At 42.0% G+C, this 21,178-nt stretch overlaps 1 protein-coding gene across 2 annotated transcripts; it reads right to left on the reverse strand.

Moving 5' to 3' along the window:
- Positions 1-4,202: 4,202 nt before the first annotated feature.
- Positions 4,203-19,608, reverse strand: LOC104900962 (F-box protein CPR1). Of its 2 annotated transcripts, XR_007268918.2 has the most exons (3): positions 18,129-19,608; positions 15,962-16,211; positions 4,203-4,521 (listed from the first exon to the last, which is right to left on the reverse strand). XR_007268918.2 is itself a non-coding variant. In XM_010688499.3 (2 exons), exons 1-2 carry the CDS (start codon positions 19,420-19,422, stop codon positions 4,487-4,489), a joined length of 1,329 nt encoding a protein of 442 aa, XP_010686801.1. In that variant the 5' UTR covers positions 19,423-19,607; the 3' UTR covers positions 4,203-4,486. The 2 variants fall into 2 exon arrangements, 1 of the variants encoding a protein (XP_010686801.1); XM_010688499.3 differs by lacking the exon at positions 15,962-16,211 and having other exon boundaries at positions 18,129-19,607.
- Positions 19,609-21,178: the final 1,570 nt, after the last annotated feature.

The raw sequence follows: 21,178 nt of genomic DNA on the forward strand, positions 1-21,178 counted from the left end.
TCGAATGACACGCTGGTTAAGAGGAGATGAAGTACCACCTTATTCAGAACGAGAACCACTAACATGTGCACCATCCATTACAAAAGGTTGCTCATCAACAACACTAGGCGCAATAGAAGGTTGTTGAGTAGTGTCGGCAACAAGGTCGACAATCGGTGGCTGTTCAGCAGCGTTGATGGCAAAACAAGCACCATAACCCACCCGAGCACAAACTGGATAACTGTTCAAAACAACATGGCCATTCCCAAACCCAGCTATACTTTCCTCCTTGAATCGGACACTTACAACCTCATCAACCCAATGTTTGATTAATGGCAAATTAGTTGGGGCAGCATGGCCTTGAAATTGGAGATGGTGCAAGTAAAAAACTTGAAGAAACAACAAACACCCACCCAAAAATTCATTTTTCTCATTCCTCAAATAACGTTTACAAGCTCTACAAAGACAATTAAAAACATACTTACACCAATCTAATTTCTTAATGTTCTCAATATCATTAACAGCTTTCAAAACCTTCACATCCACACTACGATTTGAAATTGGAGAAAAAAAAGTGCCAAACACATATACAACAAAGAACTTCTTAAAAGCATCATCCCCTTCCCTAGGCTCAACATACATGGCATTATAAAGAAGATGCAGAGGAATTTTATTATCCCCTTTAATATCAAACCAATCATTCCACTGAGCATAAATTTCCCTATCAGGATGTTTAGCTGCTCGAAAAGTCTCCACTACATCACACCAATCTCTCTCGGCATACAAAACACATCAAACACAAAATCGGGACCTAGCTGCAACATGTAATCACTTCCTTCACCAATTTTCAACATACGACTATAAGAATTAACATTCTTCACCAACCAAGGCATTAAAATCTTTGAAAATTTAGTCACACGTAAATCAAGCAAATCACCAAAACCAATTTCTTTAATAGCAAAAACTTGTTTCTCGGACAAATTCGAAACCAACTCAACAACATAATGTGGACGACATGAAGTAACAAATGACCTGCAACATATTTGTTAACTAAATCATGTAAAACCATAACTAAATGGGTGTCAAAACCACAACTAATGGTATAATAAACATAAAGAACGGGCACTTCCATAGGTATCAATCACATATTAACTAAAGAACAAAAAAAGCTAACTAAATGATGCAAGAACATAACTAATAAAGAAGAGTAAAATTCGAAACCAACAGAACAACAGAATGTAGACGACATGAAGTAACAAATGACCTGTGACATTTGTTAACTAAATTATGTAAAACCATAACTAAATCGGGGTCAAACCATAACTAATGGTATAATAAACATAAAGACGGGCACTTCAACATGTATCCTACACTATGCCATAGTATGTCCTATCCCTCTACAATTTGAACAGAACACCAGTTTGCATTCTTAAGTCACTTTTTGCTGTGTTAGTTCTCCTTTGTCATTCATGAAATTCACCTCTTTTGGGAATTGTTGATCCATCCTAACTTCCACTAGAATCCGGGCATATTCTAGAATATTCTTTTGAGCCGTAGCCCTATCAGTCCTTATAGGCTTCCCTATGATACCAGCAATCTTATTCAGCACAATTTGACCCCAATACTTTAGAGGTAACCCTGGAAATCGAATCCAAGTAGGAACCGATTTTACATCTTCATTGCTCAGATCTAAATCAGGTGTCCAATTCTTAACAATGGTAGGTTTTCTATCATATAGAATGAGAGGTAACCCTGGAAATCGTAGCCCTATTATGCCTAGATAATTGCTCATTAAGCGATGCAATAGAGTCATATTCCTCCTCCGATGACCACCTCAAGACAGATGAGTCGTGAATATCATTAACACTCTTCATTTTCGTCGCATCCATAGTTTCAGGATGTTTCCCCTTACCTCCATTAGCCGGGTTATTCTTCTTCTTTCCACCATTGCCTTTATTTGAGCCTTTTGCCATGGCTCTAGTATGCGCTGAGATTCAAATCATGGAAGAGTAGAAAACTCGCGTGAATCCTAGAGAGAGAAGAGAGATTCTCTCTCTAGAGTTCTACTAGCTTGCGTACTATTCAAACTAAATATATTGTCCTAGTTCTTTATTAATTAATTTATTCCCTATTATTCAATTCTATTGGTAGTTTAAATTTAGTTATTAAAAATCCAATCTTTTGATAGTTAGTATAGTAGAATAGTTTAATTTAACTAGTAATGTCATCTCTCTACGGATTCTTGCTTGCCTTACGATATTAGTAGAGAGACCTGTAGGTTTGTTTTTGATAGTACGCAACTGACCTGTTACGTCAACCCCTTCCCCTTCCTTATAGTCGCGTCGCCCCTTCACATGAGTCAGTCGCCCCCTTCCACTTCGTCGGTTCCCAGGTTTGTGCTCGCTTTTACCTCTGTCCCATGTCCTTCCCTACTCCCCTTTCGAGTTTTCTAGGTTCAGCTTAGTCCCCCCCTCCCCGTTTCCCCTGTTTCGGTTCTTGAAATTGTAGTGCCTAGGTTCCCCTTCCCCAGACCCCGGTTCCCGTTAGTGGTGGTTAGGTTTTAGTATCCCCTTTCCCGTTCCCATCATCTAGTCTTGAGATTTAGAATGTAGGGTTCCCTTCCCCGTACCCCTACTAGTGTTTTTTGTTGTGTTCGGTTGGCTCGCTAAGGAAGCATCAGGTTGGTACGTGAAGGTTATTTACAGTTTTTGAAGATGTAGTGCTTTGGATAGCATGATAAAATGATTCGGGTGTTCGTTTGTTTTGTTTATGTTAACGGTTTACGCTTTAGTTTAGGTTTCTACATATTCAATTATCGTTGTCATTTTGTGTTTGGTTGTGCTTGGCTGAGAATTAGTAATGATAGGTGGGCAACACAAAGTTGTCGGAATCGTATGACTAAGATGAGAGGAGGTTCTGTCTTTAATCCTGTTGTGGTTCGATCTTCTAGGTTAGAGATTGCAATGTTGAATTTTCGTATCTATAGATCGGGTGAATTTCTTCAATATAAATCGCCAAAGTTCATGTGATGCCTTTTGGAGTCATCACACCTAGAAAAATACATCTTGTGGAAGGCCTTCCAATTTAATTTGATGCAAGTTATGACCCTACGCATTTTGAGTTTCAGTGTCGTGAGACTAAACTCTGGTTACCCTCGCAGAAGGGTCAGAAGTCACCAAAGGACATGACTTCTTTGTTACCTCACTTAGTAGAAGCCCATGAAGTTGTTTCTGTTCACATACCTTGGGATTTAGTGTCTAGTAGACATTGGGGTCTACTAGATGACATGTGGCAATCTTTGAAAGATCGTTTGGGTGTAATCTATCAACAAGTCCGTTCTCATATCACATCTTCTTCGACAAGATATATAACACAAGGTCACCTACTATTGTTCCAGACAAGGTTAATTTGGTCTGGACAAGTCATAGTCTGTTTTTGTTTCAAAGCATGTAAGAGCCAATGAAGCTCCTGTAGTTTCTGTTTGCTTTGTTTTCCGTTTGGTTGTATTAGCGTCAGGCTGTACTTTCGAGTTTTAATTAATGTAAATTTTCTCGTTGTTAAAAAAAAAAGACATACGCTTGTGTTTGGGGGTCACATACTCGATAGTAACCACCATTTTAGGTAATTATGTGTAATATAATATTTTTATGGTGCTAATGTTATTCTCTTCCGTCCCAAAATATAGTTCTATTTTATTTTACATGATCAAACCTAAAATTGTTGACCAAATATTCTCATTGATATATATATATATATATATATATATATATATATATATATATATATATATATATAGAGAGAGAGAGAGAGAGAGAGAGAGAGAGAGAGAAAAATATACTCATGTGAAATGTTGTTAGATTTGTGTCAAGTGAAGTTTTATATCATTAAAAAATTTTAATTTTTATTAATACGTATCTAAGGATATTGATAGCCAGTTATACATGTTGGCGACTGTACAAAAAGAAACATGACCTATATTTTGAGACGGAAGGAATAGTATAATACTTCCTCCATTCTGAAATAAGTGAAACTCTTCTCTCAAAAAAACTCTTACATAAAAAAGAGAAAAAGAGAAGTGTTTACTGTCGTCTTTAAAGATCCGGCATTGTTCTTCCAAGTGTTTTTCTTTGTGTTTACTGTCGTCTTTAAAGATTCTGCATTGTTCTTCCATCAATATTCAATAGTTAAACCCCACACCTAACAGAAGCAAATCTGACAATCAATTCAAGCAGCAATGTTCCTAATTAGAACATAATTTGTCGATAGCAAAGAGAAAAAATCACAGTTAGAAAGGATCAAAATTCGACAAAATAAATAACTGTGTTTGATAGGATCTAACTGCGTTCGATAATATCTGGTGTCATAATTTCATATGGGACTAGAAGTTGTTAGTGCAGTATATTAGGTATCTTGGCTGGCTGTTCAGAGACAGATCACAACAATCTCAATGATAGCAAGCAGGCACAAAATCCTTTCCTCATACATCTTAATCGCAATGTTGAAACCTTCACTGGAGATGCTCAATCTTTAAGTTCGAGAGAACTGAAATAGAGGTTAAATATAAGTGAGACTCAAAAGTCGAAAAAAAATACTATGAATACTATCTTTACATTGCACAAACCCACAAGGAAAACTTTATAATGTAGCAAACACCTCATTAATAATTAAAAACAGTTCGCATGGATCAAATTTCAAAAGCAGGTGAAGATTCTTTGAAAAAAAGGAGTGGGTAACTATAAAAACATCAGCTCTTGTTATTAGTAGGCTTAAAATACAATCAACAACTACAAAATGCAGTCTTAAAATGTGTTCTCTTCACCTTTGTAAAATATTTTGATGTCTAATCAGGGTACCTATCAGGAGATGATGAACTCATTTCATTTCAGGTAGGTCCAATTAGATTCAACAAGTTCAGTTCGGGTAAAAAGAATGCACCCTTATTGGAAGCATTAAACTAACCTTAGAAAGTAGCTTCCGCATGACAAACTTCAATTTCCCTATACTCACTACTTCATGTGTCAAGAAGGTTAGACCAATACTCTGTATCAAAGCACAGTGAGGCTTACGCCAGCTCAAACTCTACAATGTTATTCAAGACAAACCTCATGCCTAGGTCTTGCTTTAGTCACCATTTGCAAATGAAAAACCTGACTTCTAAACTTTAAGATGATACTGTTTCGGTATCGAAAACGGTGCCAGACCCTTTGAGAGTTGTCCGACAGGAGATGGATGTCCGTGAGGGATCTGCAACAATGACAAACGTGAGCTACCCTCGGGGGTGTTTCGAGGAAACCCCCTCCGACGCTCAAGTCAGCTAAATACTCAAGAGGATTCTAGAGAGAGAGAGAGAGCTTAGAGAGAGAGAGATAGTCTATTTTTAGTATGAGAGAATGTACCTACAGGAATAGTACTGGATGGCTATTTATAGGCGTACTATTCACCTGACAGGATATCTAATCTTGTGACACTTGTACTGTTGTGATTGTTCTTGTCAGAGGGAAGATTCCCTTTAATTTGTCGTTTTCTATGGCCGTGACGGCCGTCTCAGCATGAAGACAAAAGATGATGAATTTGGAGTGGTCCCCCTTTTGTGAGCTCACGTCACCTTGGTTTGCTCCCGGCCAATATGCAATGTCCGCTAGCAAACTTGGGTTACACCCATACAACTAGCCCCCCAGCATCTTTGACGGTCGTGACCGTCATGGATGTTCTAACTTGGTGACGTGGATGAATTAAGGTTCCCCCGTTAGTTGGTCTTTTTCTTATTTCCACGTGTCAACCTGGGGTGAGTCGTTGGTTTTTGAAAAAGTGCAATCATTACTAAGCTCTGGAATCCCGCTCGTTTTCTCCTTTTTGGACTTTAAGGTATACTGCGCAAGCGACACTTGTCATGCATCCGTAGAGGCAGTTGATACGGTTTCAATCCAAGCCCTTTATTTTGGTATTTAAAAGCGAAATCCCTTTTTTCTTTCTACTTTTACTCAACTCCTTCTCCTTCCTTCAGACTTTTCTCTGGTTTTCTCCATTTTCTTGCGAACTTTGAACTCGCTGTTTCTTGGTGTCAGATTGTTTCTTTTGCCTTGAAATTGCCAAAGCCTGCTACTTTTCTTCGTTCCCTTCACAATCTCTGAAAAAAGATCACCTTTTGGCTCCGTTTTTGGGTTTATTCTCTGAGGGTTTTATCGACACTGTTGCGACATTTTCTCCGACGAACTTTTGCTTGAGAAGCATTTCCTGGGACGTTTTTTCTCGTGGTTCTTATCTTCCCGTGTGTCTCTTGTTCAGGTACCCCCTTTTTCTACCCTTTAGTCTTTCTTTTCATTTTTTGCTTTTATTTTTCTTCCTTGAAATCATGTCGGACCGGTCAGATAGTCAGAACTCTTTAGGAACTAACTTTATGACTGAGAGTGAACCCTCTTCTCCTTCCCTTCATGGCGGGGCCAGCTCGTCAGATTCTAGCCCCCCAGACGGGAGGACTCGCCTCTTGGCTGACCTTCCTCTTACCTCTGACCGGGAGAAAGAACTTAGATCTAAGTTTTTAAATGACCGTTCTTCTCCCGAACTGGCCAACTTGACCACTCAGTTTTTGACCGCTAGGATGAGTGGAGATAATCAAACACTTAAGGAATTGAGACACCAAATTTAGGCCCGTAGGACACTTAGGCATCCTCCCCCTAACGCCGTCCCTGGGTTGGATGTTCAACCTTTGAGAGAGCATGCCTGGCTAGAGAGCCTAGCTGATGCTGGGGTCGTGACCGATCCCGGTGTCTTTGACCGCCTTGCCCGAGACCCAACTCCTTCTCATCCCTCTCATCCTCCTGTTGTCAATTTAGGTTCTGATAGCGACTCTATTGCCAGCATGGAACATGATGCTCCTTCCTCTTCTGGCCGTGACCATGATTCCCGTCCCCGTCAATTTGACGTTGGTGAAAGTTCTGCCATGCCTTCCTCTCCGCGGCCTGAGGTGATCCCGGCCCGGACAGACGTCCTCCATTCAGGGAAATGGTTGCCTGTGGACTATAGTGACGGCCCAAAGAAGACCGTTATTTGCAAGAATTGGCGGTCAGCAGCCTTAGAGCTGAATTATTGTGAGGTTGCTAGGAATTTGTACGGCTTTCCTCCTGAGTACAGCTTAGTGGTCCCGGCCGAGGGAGCTAAAGTGATAGATTGTCCTGCCGGTCATATTGCCGTGTATGCTCATCATTTAGAGTATGGACTACGATTTCCGTTGGACCCAGTAATAGCTAAAATCTTCCAGGCTTTCAACGTCTGTCTTGCCCAGCTAACGCCTTTGGCCGTTAGGAATATAGTTGCTTATGTTTGGGTTTGCCGTTATAATGGCTTTCCCGAGACTTTGAATCTATTCCGGCGGTTGCATTGGCTGAGAAAGAATGGCTCCGCCGAGAAGGGTTGGTGGTCTCTGATGACGGCCGCGGACAAGATGACGGTTTACCCGAAAATGAGTGGGCTTAAAAGTTGGCAGGGGGCTTTTTATTGGCTGAAGGTTCCGGACAACTTTCCTCTTCGCCGCCACTTCACCAAACCTTTTCCAGGATGGAGGATGTCACTAAGTATGAATTGACGGAGGCCGAGGTGAAGGCCTTGGAATATTTTGATTCTGTGGACGTGGTCCTTGAGGGGGATGAGGCTGAGACGAGGATTCCCCGTACTTGGCTTCCTCACGCCAAATACATCCTTGGGAATGAGCCTTTGTCCGCTGTCTTCCTGTGCCGGACTCATCCAGAAGGTGTGTAAAGTAAATTCTGGTCCGACATGATCTTTATATATATATATATATATATATATATATATATATATATATATATATATATATATATATTTTTTTTTTTTGCGTTAGCTTTCCTTGCCATTCTGACGTGTTAACTGCTCTGTATGATTTACTTTCAGGGGACGTCAGCTTGGATTTAGAAGAGCTGGGTTTCGACGACAAGCTACGCCCCATGGCCCCAAATCCTGACGAGCCTCTTATTGACTACGACACTATCCATGGGCTCACTGGCGGCCCTCGAGGGACTGATAGGAATCCCGGCCGTGGAAACCGGGCTGGGAGGACGGCTCGCCGTGCTGGGAGAACTCAGGGTCGCGGCCCTGGCCGTGGGGAGTCAACTCCTTCTCGCTCCACCATCCAGGTCCCCATAAATAGGGGTGGTGGTAGCACCTCTCGTCGACGTCCGAGAGAGCCTGAGGTTGATGCCCCTAACAAACGCCAGTCCGTAGAAGTTAACTCTACGGACTTGGCCGTAAATGATAATCAGGGACTCTCTCTTTCGCCTGTACGAGAGCCGGCCCCAGAAGTCCAGCGGTCTTCGGATTCCTTGGCTCGCAGCAAGGATGCTGCTGTTGGTTCTAGCTGCTCTACCCGTCAAAGGGTGTACGAGATGCTCAGCAGGCCAACCTTCCTCTCGGACCTTGGTCCGGGAATCTTTTGCCGGGCACAGGAGTGGATTGAGACCAACATCGTCCCCCTTTGCGCCTCTGTCAAGGCTGCCCTTTCTCATCCTCCTTCTACTGCCGGCCAAGCTTTCAGACCGGTGCTGGATGTGAGGGAGGATGAGTCCATCTTTGCTGACATCCCTGCCAATGGCGGTACTTTGGGGTACCGTCTTTTAAGAGGGCTCCAGCTCCCATTTGACCGTCCTGCCGATAAATTGGTGGCGCCTGCTGCTCAATTGGCTCACGACCTTGTTGTGGTGAGTACATTCCCTTTTTTGTGTGTACATATACTTATATGTTATTTTCTGACACTTCTTTTTCTTCATGTTGTGTTTCTAGGCCGGGAATTCTGCTGTTGAGCTTATAGCTCAGTATGTGGAGTATCAGCGGGTAGCCGAAAGCGTTGACGGAGTCATCAAGGACTTGGAGGCCGTCAGGGATGGTCTTTCTCTTCAGATTACTACGCTGAAAACCGACCTTGAGTCTGAGAAGATAGCCAAGGCTGAGGTCGTCAAGGAGTTGGAGGGGCTGCGACAGAAGGCTAAGGACCTGAAGGAGCTCCAATTGAAGCATTCCGCATTGGAGATTGCTCATCAAGCTGCTAAGGATGGGATGAAGGATGCTTTAGAGGCTGCTACCACTGAAGCCCGCCAAACCGCTGTGGCTGATTTCAAAGTGTCTGAAGAGTTTATCGGCCTTCTTGGTGAGCGGTATGACGGCGGATGGGTAGCCGCCAAAAGATGCGTATGCCACTCCCATCCTAGCTTTGACTGGGAGCAGATGGAGGTCGCCTTTGGTGAAGGGGTTCATAGACAACCCCTAGCAGATGAACCTTATATTTGCTCGGAGGATATTATTGCCAATGTTCTGCCTACCGCTGAAGATGATGTGCCTCCTTCCTGAAGACTTTGGCGGTCATCTTCAACTTCCTCCATAGCGTCCAATAGTTTGTAATAGCTTTAGCTGTCAGCCTTTGAATGGCATGTAACCTTGACTTTTTAATTTTTGCTACTGAACTCATAAATGCCTTGTTTGGAATGGCTGCCTAATTTTGTTTGTTGGTGGCCGCCATGCCAGTAATTTATGATTCACTTTTGATAGACAAATTTTCCTTGTATTTAATTCGGGATTTCTGTGTCTGTTACACAATTATATTGGTAATGTTTGTTTTGCTCATTGCGTCCATTTAATCCTTTTGTTCTGCAATGACTGTTTGGCCTGTCACCTGACCGTCATCGCTTATGTTGCCTGTTATATGGCCACTAACGTTTATTTTGCCTGTTTTATGGCCGTTAGTGCTTATTTTGCCTGTCATATGGCTTTGCATAATTGCTTAGCCTGTTATATGGCTAATTATCGCTTAGCCTGTTATATGGCTGGCATGATTATTTAGCCTGTTATATGGCTGGTTATTGCTAAGCCTGTTATATGGCTGTTTGGCGTTTATTTGCCTGTTATATGGCCGCTAATGTTTATTTTGCCTGTCATGTGGCTGACACAAGCACTTAGCCTGTCATATGGCTATTAACTTTATTTAGTCTGTCATATGGCTATTAACTTTATTTAGCCTGTCATGTGGCTGTTAACCCTATTTAGCCTGTCATATGGCTGTTAACTTTATTTAGCCTGTCATATGGCTGTTAACTTTTGTAACAATCATTTCATTTTACTTAGCGAAAATATGGAGAGTAATGGACAAACATAAACAGAATATATCGGAATGCTGACAGAGTTTTATTTATGTATAATGCCATCAAAGGCTCCCGGCCCATTACATTTCTTTTGAACTATACATAATATTTCTTAAGGACGTCAGCATTCCAGCAGTTCTTCAGCTCTTTCCCATCCATTCCTTTGAGAATGAAGGATCCCGGACCTATCTTTCGAGCTATGATATATGGGCCTTCCCAATTGGCAGTTAATTTACCCTCTGTGTGAGCTTTTCCAGTGGCGGCTGTCCTTCGCAGAACTAGCTCGCCTTCAGCTAACGGTCTTTCCAAGACCTTCTTGTTGTAGGCTTTACGTATTCGGTCCTTGTACACTGCTGATCTCAATTCCGCTTTTAACCTTATCTCTGGCAAGAAATCCAGATCCTCCCTCAGTACCTGATCATTCCTTTCCAGGGCCTGATGTTTTATCCGATAGGTGGGCAAGCCTACTTCACCCGGTAGCACTGCTTCTGCGCCGAACGCTAGCTTGAAAGGGCTTTCTCCCGTCGCTTCTTTCTCAGTTGTCCTATTTGCCCATAGAACGACCGGTACCATCTCGGCCCATTTTCCCTTAAACTCATCGAGCTTCTTTTTCAAGGCGTTCAGAATTTGCTTGTTAGCGGCCTCTGCCTGACCGTTACTTTGGGGGTGGCACACTGCGGAATATGCAAACTTTACGCGGAAGTCCGAGAGAAAAGCCTGAATGGGTCTACAGTCAAACTGGACTCCGTGGTCGAATACGATCGCGGCCGGGATGCCAAACCTAGTCATGATGTTCTGCCAGATGAACTTTTTTACTTGGTTGGCCTTTATCTTTGCTGTCGGCTCCGCTTCGATCCACTTTGTGAAGTAATCTATACCCACAATCAAGAAACGCCTTCCTCCCGTCGCAGCAGTGAACGGTCCCAAAATATCCATTCCCCACTGCGCAAATGGTATCGGACATAAAATGGGCTGCAAGTCATTGCGGGCCTATTTATCACCGGTGCAAACTTCTGGCACTTATCACATCTTTTCACATAGCCTTGCGCTCGGCAACATGCTGGGCCAGTAGAATCCAGCCCTGAGTGCCTTTAAAGCCAGTGCTTTACCTCCAATGTGGTTTCCACAGACACCCTCGTGAATTTCTTCCATTATCTTCACGGCCTCAGCAGATGTTGCGCATTTTAACAGTGGCAGGCTAAATGATTTTTTGTACAACTCATTCTGGTATATCACGTACCAACTTGCTTGCTTCTGCAATTTTTTGGCGGCCATGGGATCTGCCGGGAGCATTCCTGTTTGCTTTTACCTCACTAGCTCTGTAAACCATTCCCCTTGTTGGTCAATGCTGTATATCACGGCCACTTTCTGGGCAATGCTTTTTTCCTTAAGGATGTCGACCGTGACCATCCCTTCCACGTGGAATGAGTCTGAGCTAGCTAGTTTAGATAGTGAGTCCGCCTTCATGTTCTCAGCCCTTGGAATCGCCTCTACTTCAAACTGTTCCAGCTGTGCTATTATTTCTTTGGCTTTTTCCACGTACTTAATCATGTTGGGTTCTCGGACCTCAAAGTCTCCTTTAAGCTGACTGCTAACCAACTGTGAATCTGTTTTCAAGAGGACGCTTTTAGCTCCTGCTGCAATGCACATTCTCAAGCCAGCAATGGCTGCTTATATTCTGACTCATGTGTTTGAGGCTGGGAAAGCAAATTTGATCGTATTCGAAGGTGTTTCCTTCGGGCTGTTATCACAATACCGGCCCCAGCCCCGCTCGCGGCCGAAGAACCGTCTACCTCCAGCAGCCATGATTCTTTTTCTTTTACCTCTGCCTCCTCATAAACCTCAGTCATGAAATCCGCCAGTGCTTGCGCTTTTATTGCCGTTCGCGGCTTATACTGAATATCATACTCCGACAGTTCAATGGCCCATTTTAATAAGCGCGAGGTGTCCATCCTTTTGCAGAGCTTTCTCACAACGGCGATTGTTAACACCTGAATTGGAATGACAGTCAAAATAGGGCCTTAACTTCCGAGCCGCTATAATACCTCCAATGCCATTTTTCTATCTGCTGATACCAGCTCTCGGGCCGTTAAGGATGTGGCTGACGAAGTATATTGGATGCTGCGTTTTTCCTTTCTGTTATCAGCACTGCCGCTACGTTGGGGAGGCCGAATGTTAACTGCATTTCTCTGCCTCTGGCCTTGTTATTGTTGGCAGCTTTGCAAGGTGCTCCTTGACGGCCGAGAAAGCTTTGCTCTGCTCCTCTCCCATTCGAACTTTTTATTCCCCCTTAGCAAGCGAAAAAACGGAAGGGCCTTATCAGCCGACTTCGATATGAATCTCGTCAAAGCGGCCATCCTGCCCGTTAATCTCTGGATGTCCTTGACACCTCTGGGCTCCGGAAGGCTCAAAATTGCTTGAACCTTGTCCGGGTTCGCATCAATGCCTCTTTTGCTCACCATAAATCCAAGAAATTTTCCTGCTCTTACGCCAAAGACGCACTTCTTTGGGTTCAATTTCATGCTGTATTTTCTCAATGTTTTGAATGTTTCTTCCAGTCCGTCAGATGCTCTCGGTCCGTTTTACTTTGACAATAGAGTCGTCCACGTACACTTCTATATTACGCCCTTTCTGAGCCGCAAAACCTTGTCCACTAACTTCTGGTAGGTTGCCCCAGCGTTTCTCAGGCCGAAAGGCATTGCCTTATAATTGTAAACACCCCCATCTGTGATGAATGCCGTTTTCTTACGGTCCTCCTTTAACAAGCTTATTTGATGATACCTTGAGAAGGCTCCATGAAATCAGTAGTGCATGTCCGCTTAGTAGAATCCACTAGCTGATCTATCTTGGCAGAGGATAGCAGTCCTTAGGGCATGCCCTATTCAGTTTGTGAAATCCACGCACATACGCCATTGGCCGTTGGCCTTCTTCACCATGACTACATTTGCCAGCCATTCAGGGTAGTCACAAGGCTCGATAAAATCAGCCGCTATCAGCTTTTCTACTTCTTCTTTGATGGCCTTATTCTTTTCGGCGAGAAGGCTCTCTTCTTGCTTTACCGGTCGGACTGCGCTGTCGACGTTTAAACGATGGACCATCACGGCCGGGTCTATTCCCGGCATCTCGTCTGCTGAGAAAGCAAATATGTCAGCATTTTCTCTCAGGAGAGTTACCAGGTTTACCCGGACCTCTGGGTCCATGTCCATCCCGACCGCGACCGACCGAGCAGGATCATCTGCCAAAACTTCTTGTTTAGTTTCTCCATCAGGCTGTGGCCTCGGCTCATCCTCTGGCCGGGACTCCAACTCTTCTAGCGGCACCTTCTTACTCTTCCGGACAGTGAGTACTTCCTCTTCTTCATTACTTCATTCTTCTCGCCTGAGTTCTTCTCATGGCCCTCTTTGTTTCTTGAGGGTGGCTCCAGATTTTCTACCGGGAACCTTCTGGCTGGTTGCTTTAGTGTTGTTAAGTAGCATGATCTTGCCATCTCCTGATTGCCTTTCAATCTTGATGTGGATCCGTCATTGGAAACATACAACATGGTAGGTGGTAAGTTGAGACGACACCTTGGACGTCATGAATGAATGGGCGTCCAATGATTGCATTGTATGCTCCCGGAACATCCACTACCAGAAACTCAGTCATGACGTCTCTGGCTGACTCATCCTCCCCAATACGTACTGGGAGTGAGATTAACCCTTCTGGCACCACTGATGCCCCTGTGAATCCAATGACGGGATATCGGACCGGCTTCAAGTACTCACGGCTCAACATGAGCTTTTCGAATGTTGATAAGTACAGAATATTCGCGGAGCTTCCCCCATCCACCAAAATTCTATGTACCAGACAGTTTGAGACTTTTAGTTTACTACCAGCGGATCATCATGAGGATACACCACATGCTTCGCATCCTCCAGGGTAAACGACATGGCCGGCATTGCCGGCGGATTCTTCCAGGGCAAGCTGGCGTTGAAATTGACTTGATGTCGGAACTCCTTCAAACTAGCCTTTGCGCCGTTAACACTTCCTCCATGGATAGGTTCCCCACTGATAACATGGATCTCGCTGATCCGGGATTGAACATTTCGAGTCACGGGCTTTACAAGATCACCCTCTTTTGCTGGGCCTTGTACTGACTGAAATACCTCTTCTTATCAAGTCCTCCAGGTTATCTTTTAAGTGCCGGCATCCTCATTATATTGGCCGTGATCCCATGGAAATCACACCATTTACTTTTTCACGATTTTTATGGAACATCGTCTCGGACGCTGCCATTTATCGCTGTCCTTATTCATCAGAAAAATTTGGCTTCTAGAAGTGGTGAGTTGGTATATGCATCGAACCTCTCCTTGCGTTCACCTCCTTCCCGCCATCTTTTCACGATCCTGCGATCGCGGTCATACCTTTCATTCTCCCTTCTCGGTCATTTCCCTCTTGACCATATTGACTCCTGCTTTCTTCCTCCGGCCCCGATCCGCTTCGCGGGCCTTTCCTTCTTCTTGTCATCTTTCTTTCCGCTCCTGTTGCCTACAGCTTTATCAAATTCCTCCCCTCTTATATAGTCATTGGCCTTGCCAAGGACGGGACCCAGGGTTGTGTATGACTTCCGACCCAGATAATTCCGGAAGGGTGATCCCTCCTTGAGCCCAGTCATTAAGGCCAAGACGGCTACGTCTTGCAGTCGAGGCATGGAAACTGCCTCGACGTTAAAGCGGCCAATGTAGTCTCTCAGACTCTCATTTTCTCTCCTTGTTTCACTGACAGCAATTCCCCAGTGGTGCTTCACGCGCCTATTGCTTACAAAGTGGTACTGAACATGGATGACAGCAGAGAAAAGCTAGAGACGCTACCTGGCTTGAGACTTTTGAACCATGTCTGAGCTATCCCAGTCAAGGTTGAGGGAAAGACTTTACACCATATGGCATCACTTGAGTGTAGAGGAACATGTGTCCTTCGTAAGCCGCGACGTGATCGTCGGGTCTGATGTGCCATCATACTTGAGGACGGCATTTGATTCGCGTCATAGGATGATTCAATATTTCCAGAGTGAAGGGGGAAAGCTTAGGCTTGATCAAGAGGTGACCCCCAGCCGAATAGTTACTAGCACCGACGGTACTGTACTCACGGCGGGAGTGACCCTGCGTTTCCTCTTCAGAATAGTATACCTCCTCAGTTTCCAGAATTTCCTCCTCATAATCAGATCGGTCTATTTTCTTCTCCATTTCCCGTCCCTCTTTCCCAAGGACTGCATTTTTCGGAGCGGGGTCCCATCCGCGTTCCTACCAGCCAGAGCCGGTGGTCGCTTACGGGTACCGCCAGAGGGTTGGGGAGGAGCATTTTGTTGAGGATTACCTGTCAGCATCTGGATAAATGATGCGACCGTTTGCAATTGCTCGGGAGAGAATTGACTTAGCTGCGCCAAGTTGAATGGTACGTTGGTGTTTGGGGTTTGCTCCTCGCTTCCCGGTGTCCGGTAGTGGAATTGGTTTCCCAACGCACCAGTGATGACTGGCTGCGAGGAATTCTAGCCTTGCTCAAACTCAGGCTGACCATGGGTAGCGTTGTTTGTGTCTTCCATGACTGATACCTTAGAAAGGGTGAGGCCCCTCCTTCTAGTGCCAGTTGTTTCGGTATCGAAAACGGTGCCGGACCCTTTGAGAGTTGTCCGACAGGAGATGGATGTCCGTGAGGGATCTGCAACAATGACAAACGTGAGCTACCCTCGGGGTGTTTCGAGGAAACCCCCTCCGACGCTCAAGTCAGCTAATACTCAAGAGGATTCTAGAGAGAGAGAGAGAGCTTAGAGAGAGAGACTTTTTTAGTATGAGAGAATGTACCTGCAGGAATAGTACTGGATGGCTATTTATAGGCGTACTATTCACCTGACAGGATATCAAATCTTGTGACACTTGTACTGTTGTGATTGTTCTTGTCAGAGGGAAGATTCCCTTTAATTTGTCGTTTTCTATTGCCGTGACGGCCGTCTCAGCATGAAGACAAAAGATGATGAATTTGGAGTGGTCCCCCTTTTGTGAGCTCACGTCACCTTGGTTTGCTCCCGGCCAATATGCAATGTCCGCTAGCAAACTTGGGTTACACCCATACAGATACCAATCATTTTTTAAAACTCAAAATGTCCAGTTTGACCCCAATGCGTAGCTAGATCACAATGGGACTAGTAAAACTTGGTTTTAACAATGTAGCTCATATAAGCATACACTCGTATATCATAATCAATCCAGATACATATGGCACAAACAAGCATAATCTATTGGAAGCTTCTAATTCAAAACTAATAAGATGAGCATAAGCAGCCTATAGCCTCAAGCAATAAAGAGTTGAAAACAAACAAGCTAACTGATATAAGCTCCATATCCTGGCAATTCCATGTAAAGTTGCCATTAAGGCTCAGTCAAACTGAAAACATAATTTTTCTTCCCTTCTTTATTTGATTCTTTTTTTTTTCGAGGTGGGTGAGGCTGTGAAAAGGAAGCTTCAAGGGAATACATACGGTTTACAACACGGAAACAATTTTTTTCAAAATGGGACAAAAATTCATCATCTGAGCCATATACTGGCCAATTAAGGGTAGGGGTTATCCAGCTTGATGACACAATACACAATTGTGGAGCCAAAAGCCTCTACAATGATTTCCTAATTGAGCACTATTACTGGACTGATATAACCAAAGAAAAGCAGAATTGTACTTTTGCAATCTTGACTCCGAAATCTATCCTATCTTCGCAGCTCAATGAAATAGATAAAAGTTTTTCTTTAGTTTAATAAAAACTTGAAGAAATTTATGTTTAAAGTCTTCAAAGCAGTACAAAATAGATAAAAGTATACAACGAAGAAGTAAACAATTCCATCTTGAAGGCGACATCCCAATATCTAATTTAACTCTTTGTTGATATGCTAATATTGCTCCCTAAAGGCAAACTTGACAACCCCCATAGATATTGAAGAACTTTAAATTAAAAAAAGAGTAAATAACTTAAAATTTTCACCATCTACAAAGGGTACCGTGAAACCGATGAAAGGTAAGGATGTCGAAAACACGAAAACAGCCCAGCAAATTACACATTGGGAAAATTGCATCTCTGGAAGACCATTAACTAAAGCAGGATCAACTATCAAACTAAACAAGCCTAAACAATCAATCTCTAAATATATATGATAGAATGACCATGCAATCTTAGATGGATCAGAACCTTGAAAACATTGAGCACTAGAAATGCTTTAAGAAAAAATGAAGAAGTCAGAGGACATGCAAGAGTATCAACCACATATAAGTTATAAATGATATTTTGTGAGTTCAATACATAGACCAGAAGTACTAATGATTTCTACAAGCCGGAGCTATTTGTGTGAAACCAGACTTCGACTTCAGGGGAAACCTTTCTAAAAATCATTATTGCAATTCCAAGATGAAAAAGGCAAAACAGTAACCACCTTGTAATTGGTTGTAAGTAGGCCAAGACAAAACCCAAATATACTTCATTATATCCATGTCTGAGGGGAGTGGGAAGTTCAATTTGATTTCCTTATAGAAGTGTTCCCAAAAGAAAAGGACATTGATGACTCCAAGTAACAAGTTCAGACCCAACCTAGGAGAATTCGAGAAGAGGTTTTTCCTTAAACCTCCACACTCCCAAATGTTTGGCTTGCATAACTGGTCAGGTTACCATAAATGAGTCCGGTTAGTGAGGATCTTTCTTCCTTATAACCTAATTTCTTTTTTATTTTTAAAAGAACATTGATAATACATCAAGAGGTCACTAGAAAATTTACTCAAACAAAAAAGTAGTCACTAGAAACAAAAGGGTTAGTATACAGTACTTAATTAAGAACCTCATATTTATAAAGAGTGAACAAGACTAATGTAACATAAGCGGCCTGTCTTCTGGAGACTGAACAGAACATAGCTAAAACGTAACATAAGTGACCTGCCTTTATCAAACTGAACAGCATAGCATCATAGTCAAGAAGACAGAGACATGGTACCTTTAGCAATGTCACATCCACATGGTAAGTTCTTTGAAAGAATTCTACCCGCATTCAATTCATCAACCCGAACTTCATCTTTGACCTCGTCATCCTGAATAGTTTTCCCCTCATTGAACAGCGCCATACCTTCTTTGTATGATCCCAAATATAATCCTTTCAGTCCCCCCTCAAGGTTCTCTAGTACCTCCTTTTGATCTCTATCGCAGTCAACAGAAAGCACTCGGAGAGCACTACTCTTACTTCTCCAGTTAGAGCAACAACCACTTGCTAACATTAAAAGATTCTCATTCTTCCGAAAGTACAACGCCCTAGGCACTGGGTATCCAGCTGGGTTGTTAAACCTAAAAGACTCAGTCCAAGAATCGTTGTTGCCATACTCTTTCATCACCCATATGGAGGAGTCACATTTCTGATTTGAAGATAGAATTAGCGAAAGCATATCGTAGCAAACTGTGATCTTCACTTTAATTGACTTAGTATTAGAGCCCTCAAGACAAGCAGGCAATTTCATTTCACCAAAGAATTCATCTCGCACATTGAAAGTCACAATAACCCTCCAAGCTTCCTCCCGATAACTCTGACCTTTGGTGGGTTGGATAATGAATCCAGGCCAATGCAAATACCCATTCAAATAACATTGTGAATAACTTTCTTGATCAAGAGAAAACACGAGCATATGGCGAACATAGTACATAGGACGAGAAGCAGTGATGGTTCTCCATGATCCAGAATTAACTGAGTAAACCTCAACAAGTGGGGGAAGCTGTTTTGGCACAAGGTAAACAAGACGAACCACCTTGTAATCATTAGTCAGCTTATCGAACCCAAACCCAACACACATGTCGTATGGACCACATGGACCAAATGTGAAATTAGGATAAGGGACTTCTACTGCTTTCCTTATACTAGGGTTCCACAGATATATGACATCAGCGTATGTAAAAATGTCATCAGACAAACAAATAACCCCATTACAAGAACCCACAAAGTTGAAGCAACTATTACAACGAAGAAATTTGACGGGCAATTCTCGAAACATTAGATTAGATTCAGAAAATCCATTATCTGGGTGTAAAGCAAAATACTCCTTGGAACTTCTTTCTCCTTCTATATAGTACCTAAGTAATGTAAAGGGTTTATCTTTGGATTTTTTGTTGTGAGAAGCCATAAATTCAGGGCTAGTGATGAAATTCAACAGAGTTTTGCTAGTGCAAGCACATATAACAAGAGTTTTCATGGGAAGTCTCAAGCAGATGTCTGACAATACATCCTTTGGCAAATTTTCCCACATTGTTGCAAATTTAACACTAATTGTAACGATTAATAAGAAGATTAACAGCAGAAAAAGGGTATAAATTGAAAAGGGTTAACTTATCTCGAAAATGAGTGAAGCTTCAATTGTTCTCCCTCACTCTTCTTACTTGAACAACGCTAGTTCGCTACTTCGCTACTTCGCTACTTCGCTTATGTGAAGCAAAGGGGCTAACGCTCTGTTCTTGTCTTAGTATTTGGGCTTTGGGGTTGTCCCAGGCTCGCAGGTTGGTATTGCTTTTTCGAATTTGAAATGTATTTTTTCCATTCTCATTAAAATATACTACTATTAAGCAAAACTCAGCTATTAAAAGGTATAGATATAATACTATGGAAACTTAGAGCATAATTAAAAGTTGGTTGAGATGGTAATTGTGTCATGTATAATAGCAAGAGGTTACAAGTTTGAATCTTGTTGCAATTAGGCCTGAGCTATGCCCCGGGTAAAGAATTTTTATGCAATTTCTAACTTTTTTTGATTGTTGTGAATTACATAGAGTAAAACGCCCTTAGGGAGGGCGCCACAAGACACCGTTTCTTGTTTAGGCACGCCTTTTAATATATTAGTATATATTAGTTTTATAGCCCGTGCGCTGCACGGGTTATTGTTTATTTTTATTTTTTGCTGATTTTCAGTTAACATTGTTGATTTTGTGTTGGTGTGAAATGAGATTTTTCAACACCATTGTATTTACATACTTCCTCCATTCTTTTTTATTGCAACATTTACCATTTTGGATAGTTTCGTCTATTGGAACCATTCCACTTTTGTTAAAAAAAATAATTATAGTTGACAATATTGCATTTACTTTGTGTTAATAAAGTCATCATTAATTACTCAAATCGCCTCGCAAAATTGCATTTATTTTATTAAGGATTTATTTCCCCTAATCTTGTTAATTAAAGGGAGACCTTTATGCTAAACTATCCTTTTTAATTTTCTTAAAAACCATGCTCAAACCAAATGTTGCAGTCTCTCTGTCATTACACTCTAATTTATAGAATTGTTGTGATATATAAATTATATATTTTTTAGTATTAAGTAGAATAGTGTAGCTAAGTTTATTATTATATTAAATGGTATCCCAATAATTGGTATGACTGACAATAACTAACAAAGTTGTAACATGAAAAATACGCGAATGATATTTTAAGAAAGTAAAGAGTAATAATTTAATAAACGCATGATAGAAAGAGTATAGAAAACATGAGTGCTAGGCACAACTTCAAACTATTAATATAGCATATGAACACTAACGCATATAGAATGGAAGCTGTGCTGGTAGTTCCTACAAGGCTAGTAGCCTTGGTAGGGGTTAGCCCTTGGGCTGACTTAATTTTAATCAAAAAAATATATATATATATAGAATGGAAGCTGTGAAAGCTAAAAAGAAGATCATAATAATGGTATCATGAATAAAATTAATTAAATGTAAGGCTGACATCTATTATTGATCGAAAATACTGTTTAGACAAAAAAAAAATACTTCTTCATCAATCATGGCCATATCAAGACTTATCAAACTTCCACCTTCTATATGATCTGTGACCTCAAATAGTCTAGAAACGCAAACCTTGATATCCCAATTAGTTTTAATAGAATTAAGTTCATGGAGAAAATATAAGATATGACATATAGATATATGAAAAATAAAAACATAAATAATTATGTATAAAATAAATATTTTAGAAATAAAATAGTTAGTCAATTGCATAATACCTCTGCAATGTCGTTG

Source organism: Beta vulgaris, chromosome 8 (genome assembly GCF_026745355.1).
Source record: "Beta vulgaris subsp. vulgaris cultivar EL10 chromosome 8, EL10.2, whole genome shotgun sequence".
Classification (NCBI taxonomy): Eukaryota; Viridiplantae; Streptophyta; class Magnoliopsida; order Caryophyllales; family Amaranthaceae; genus Beta; species Beta vulgaris.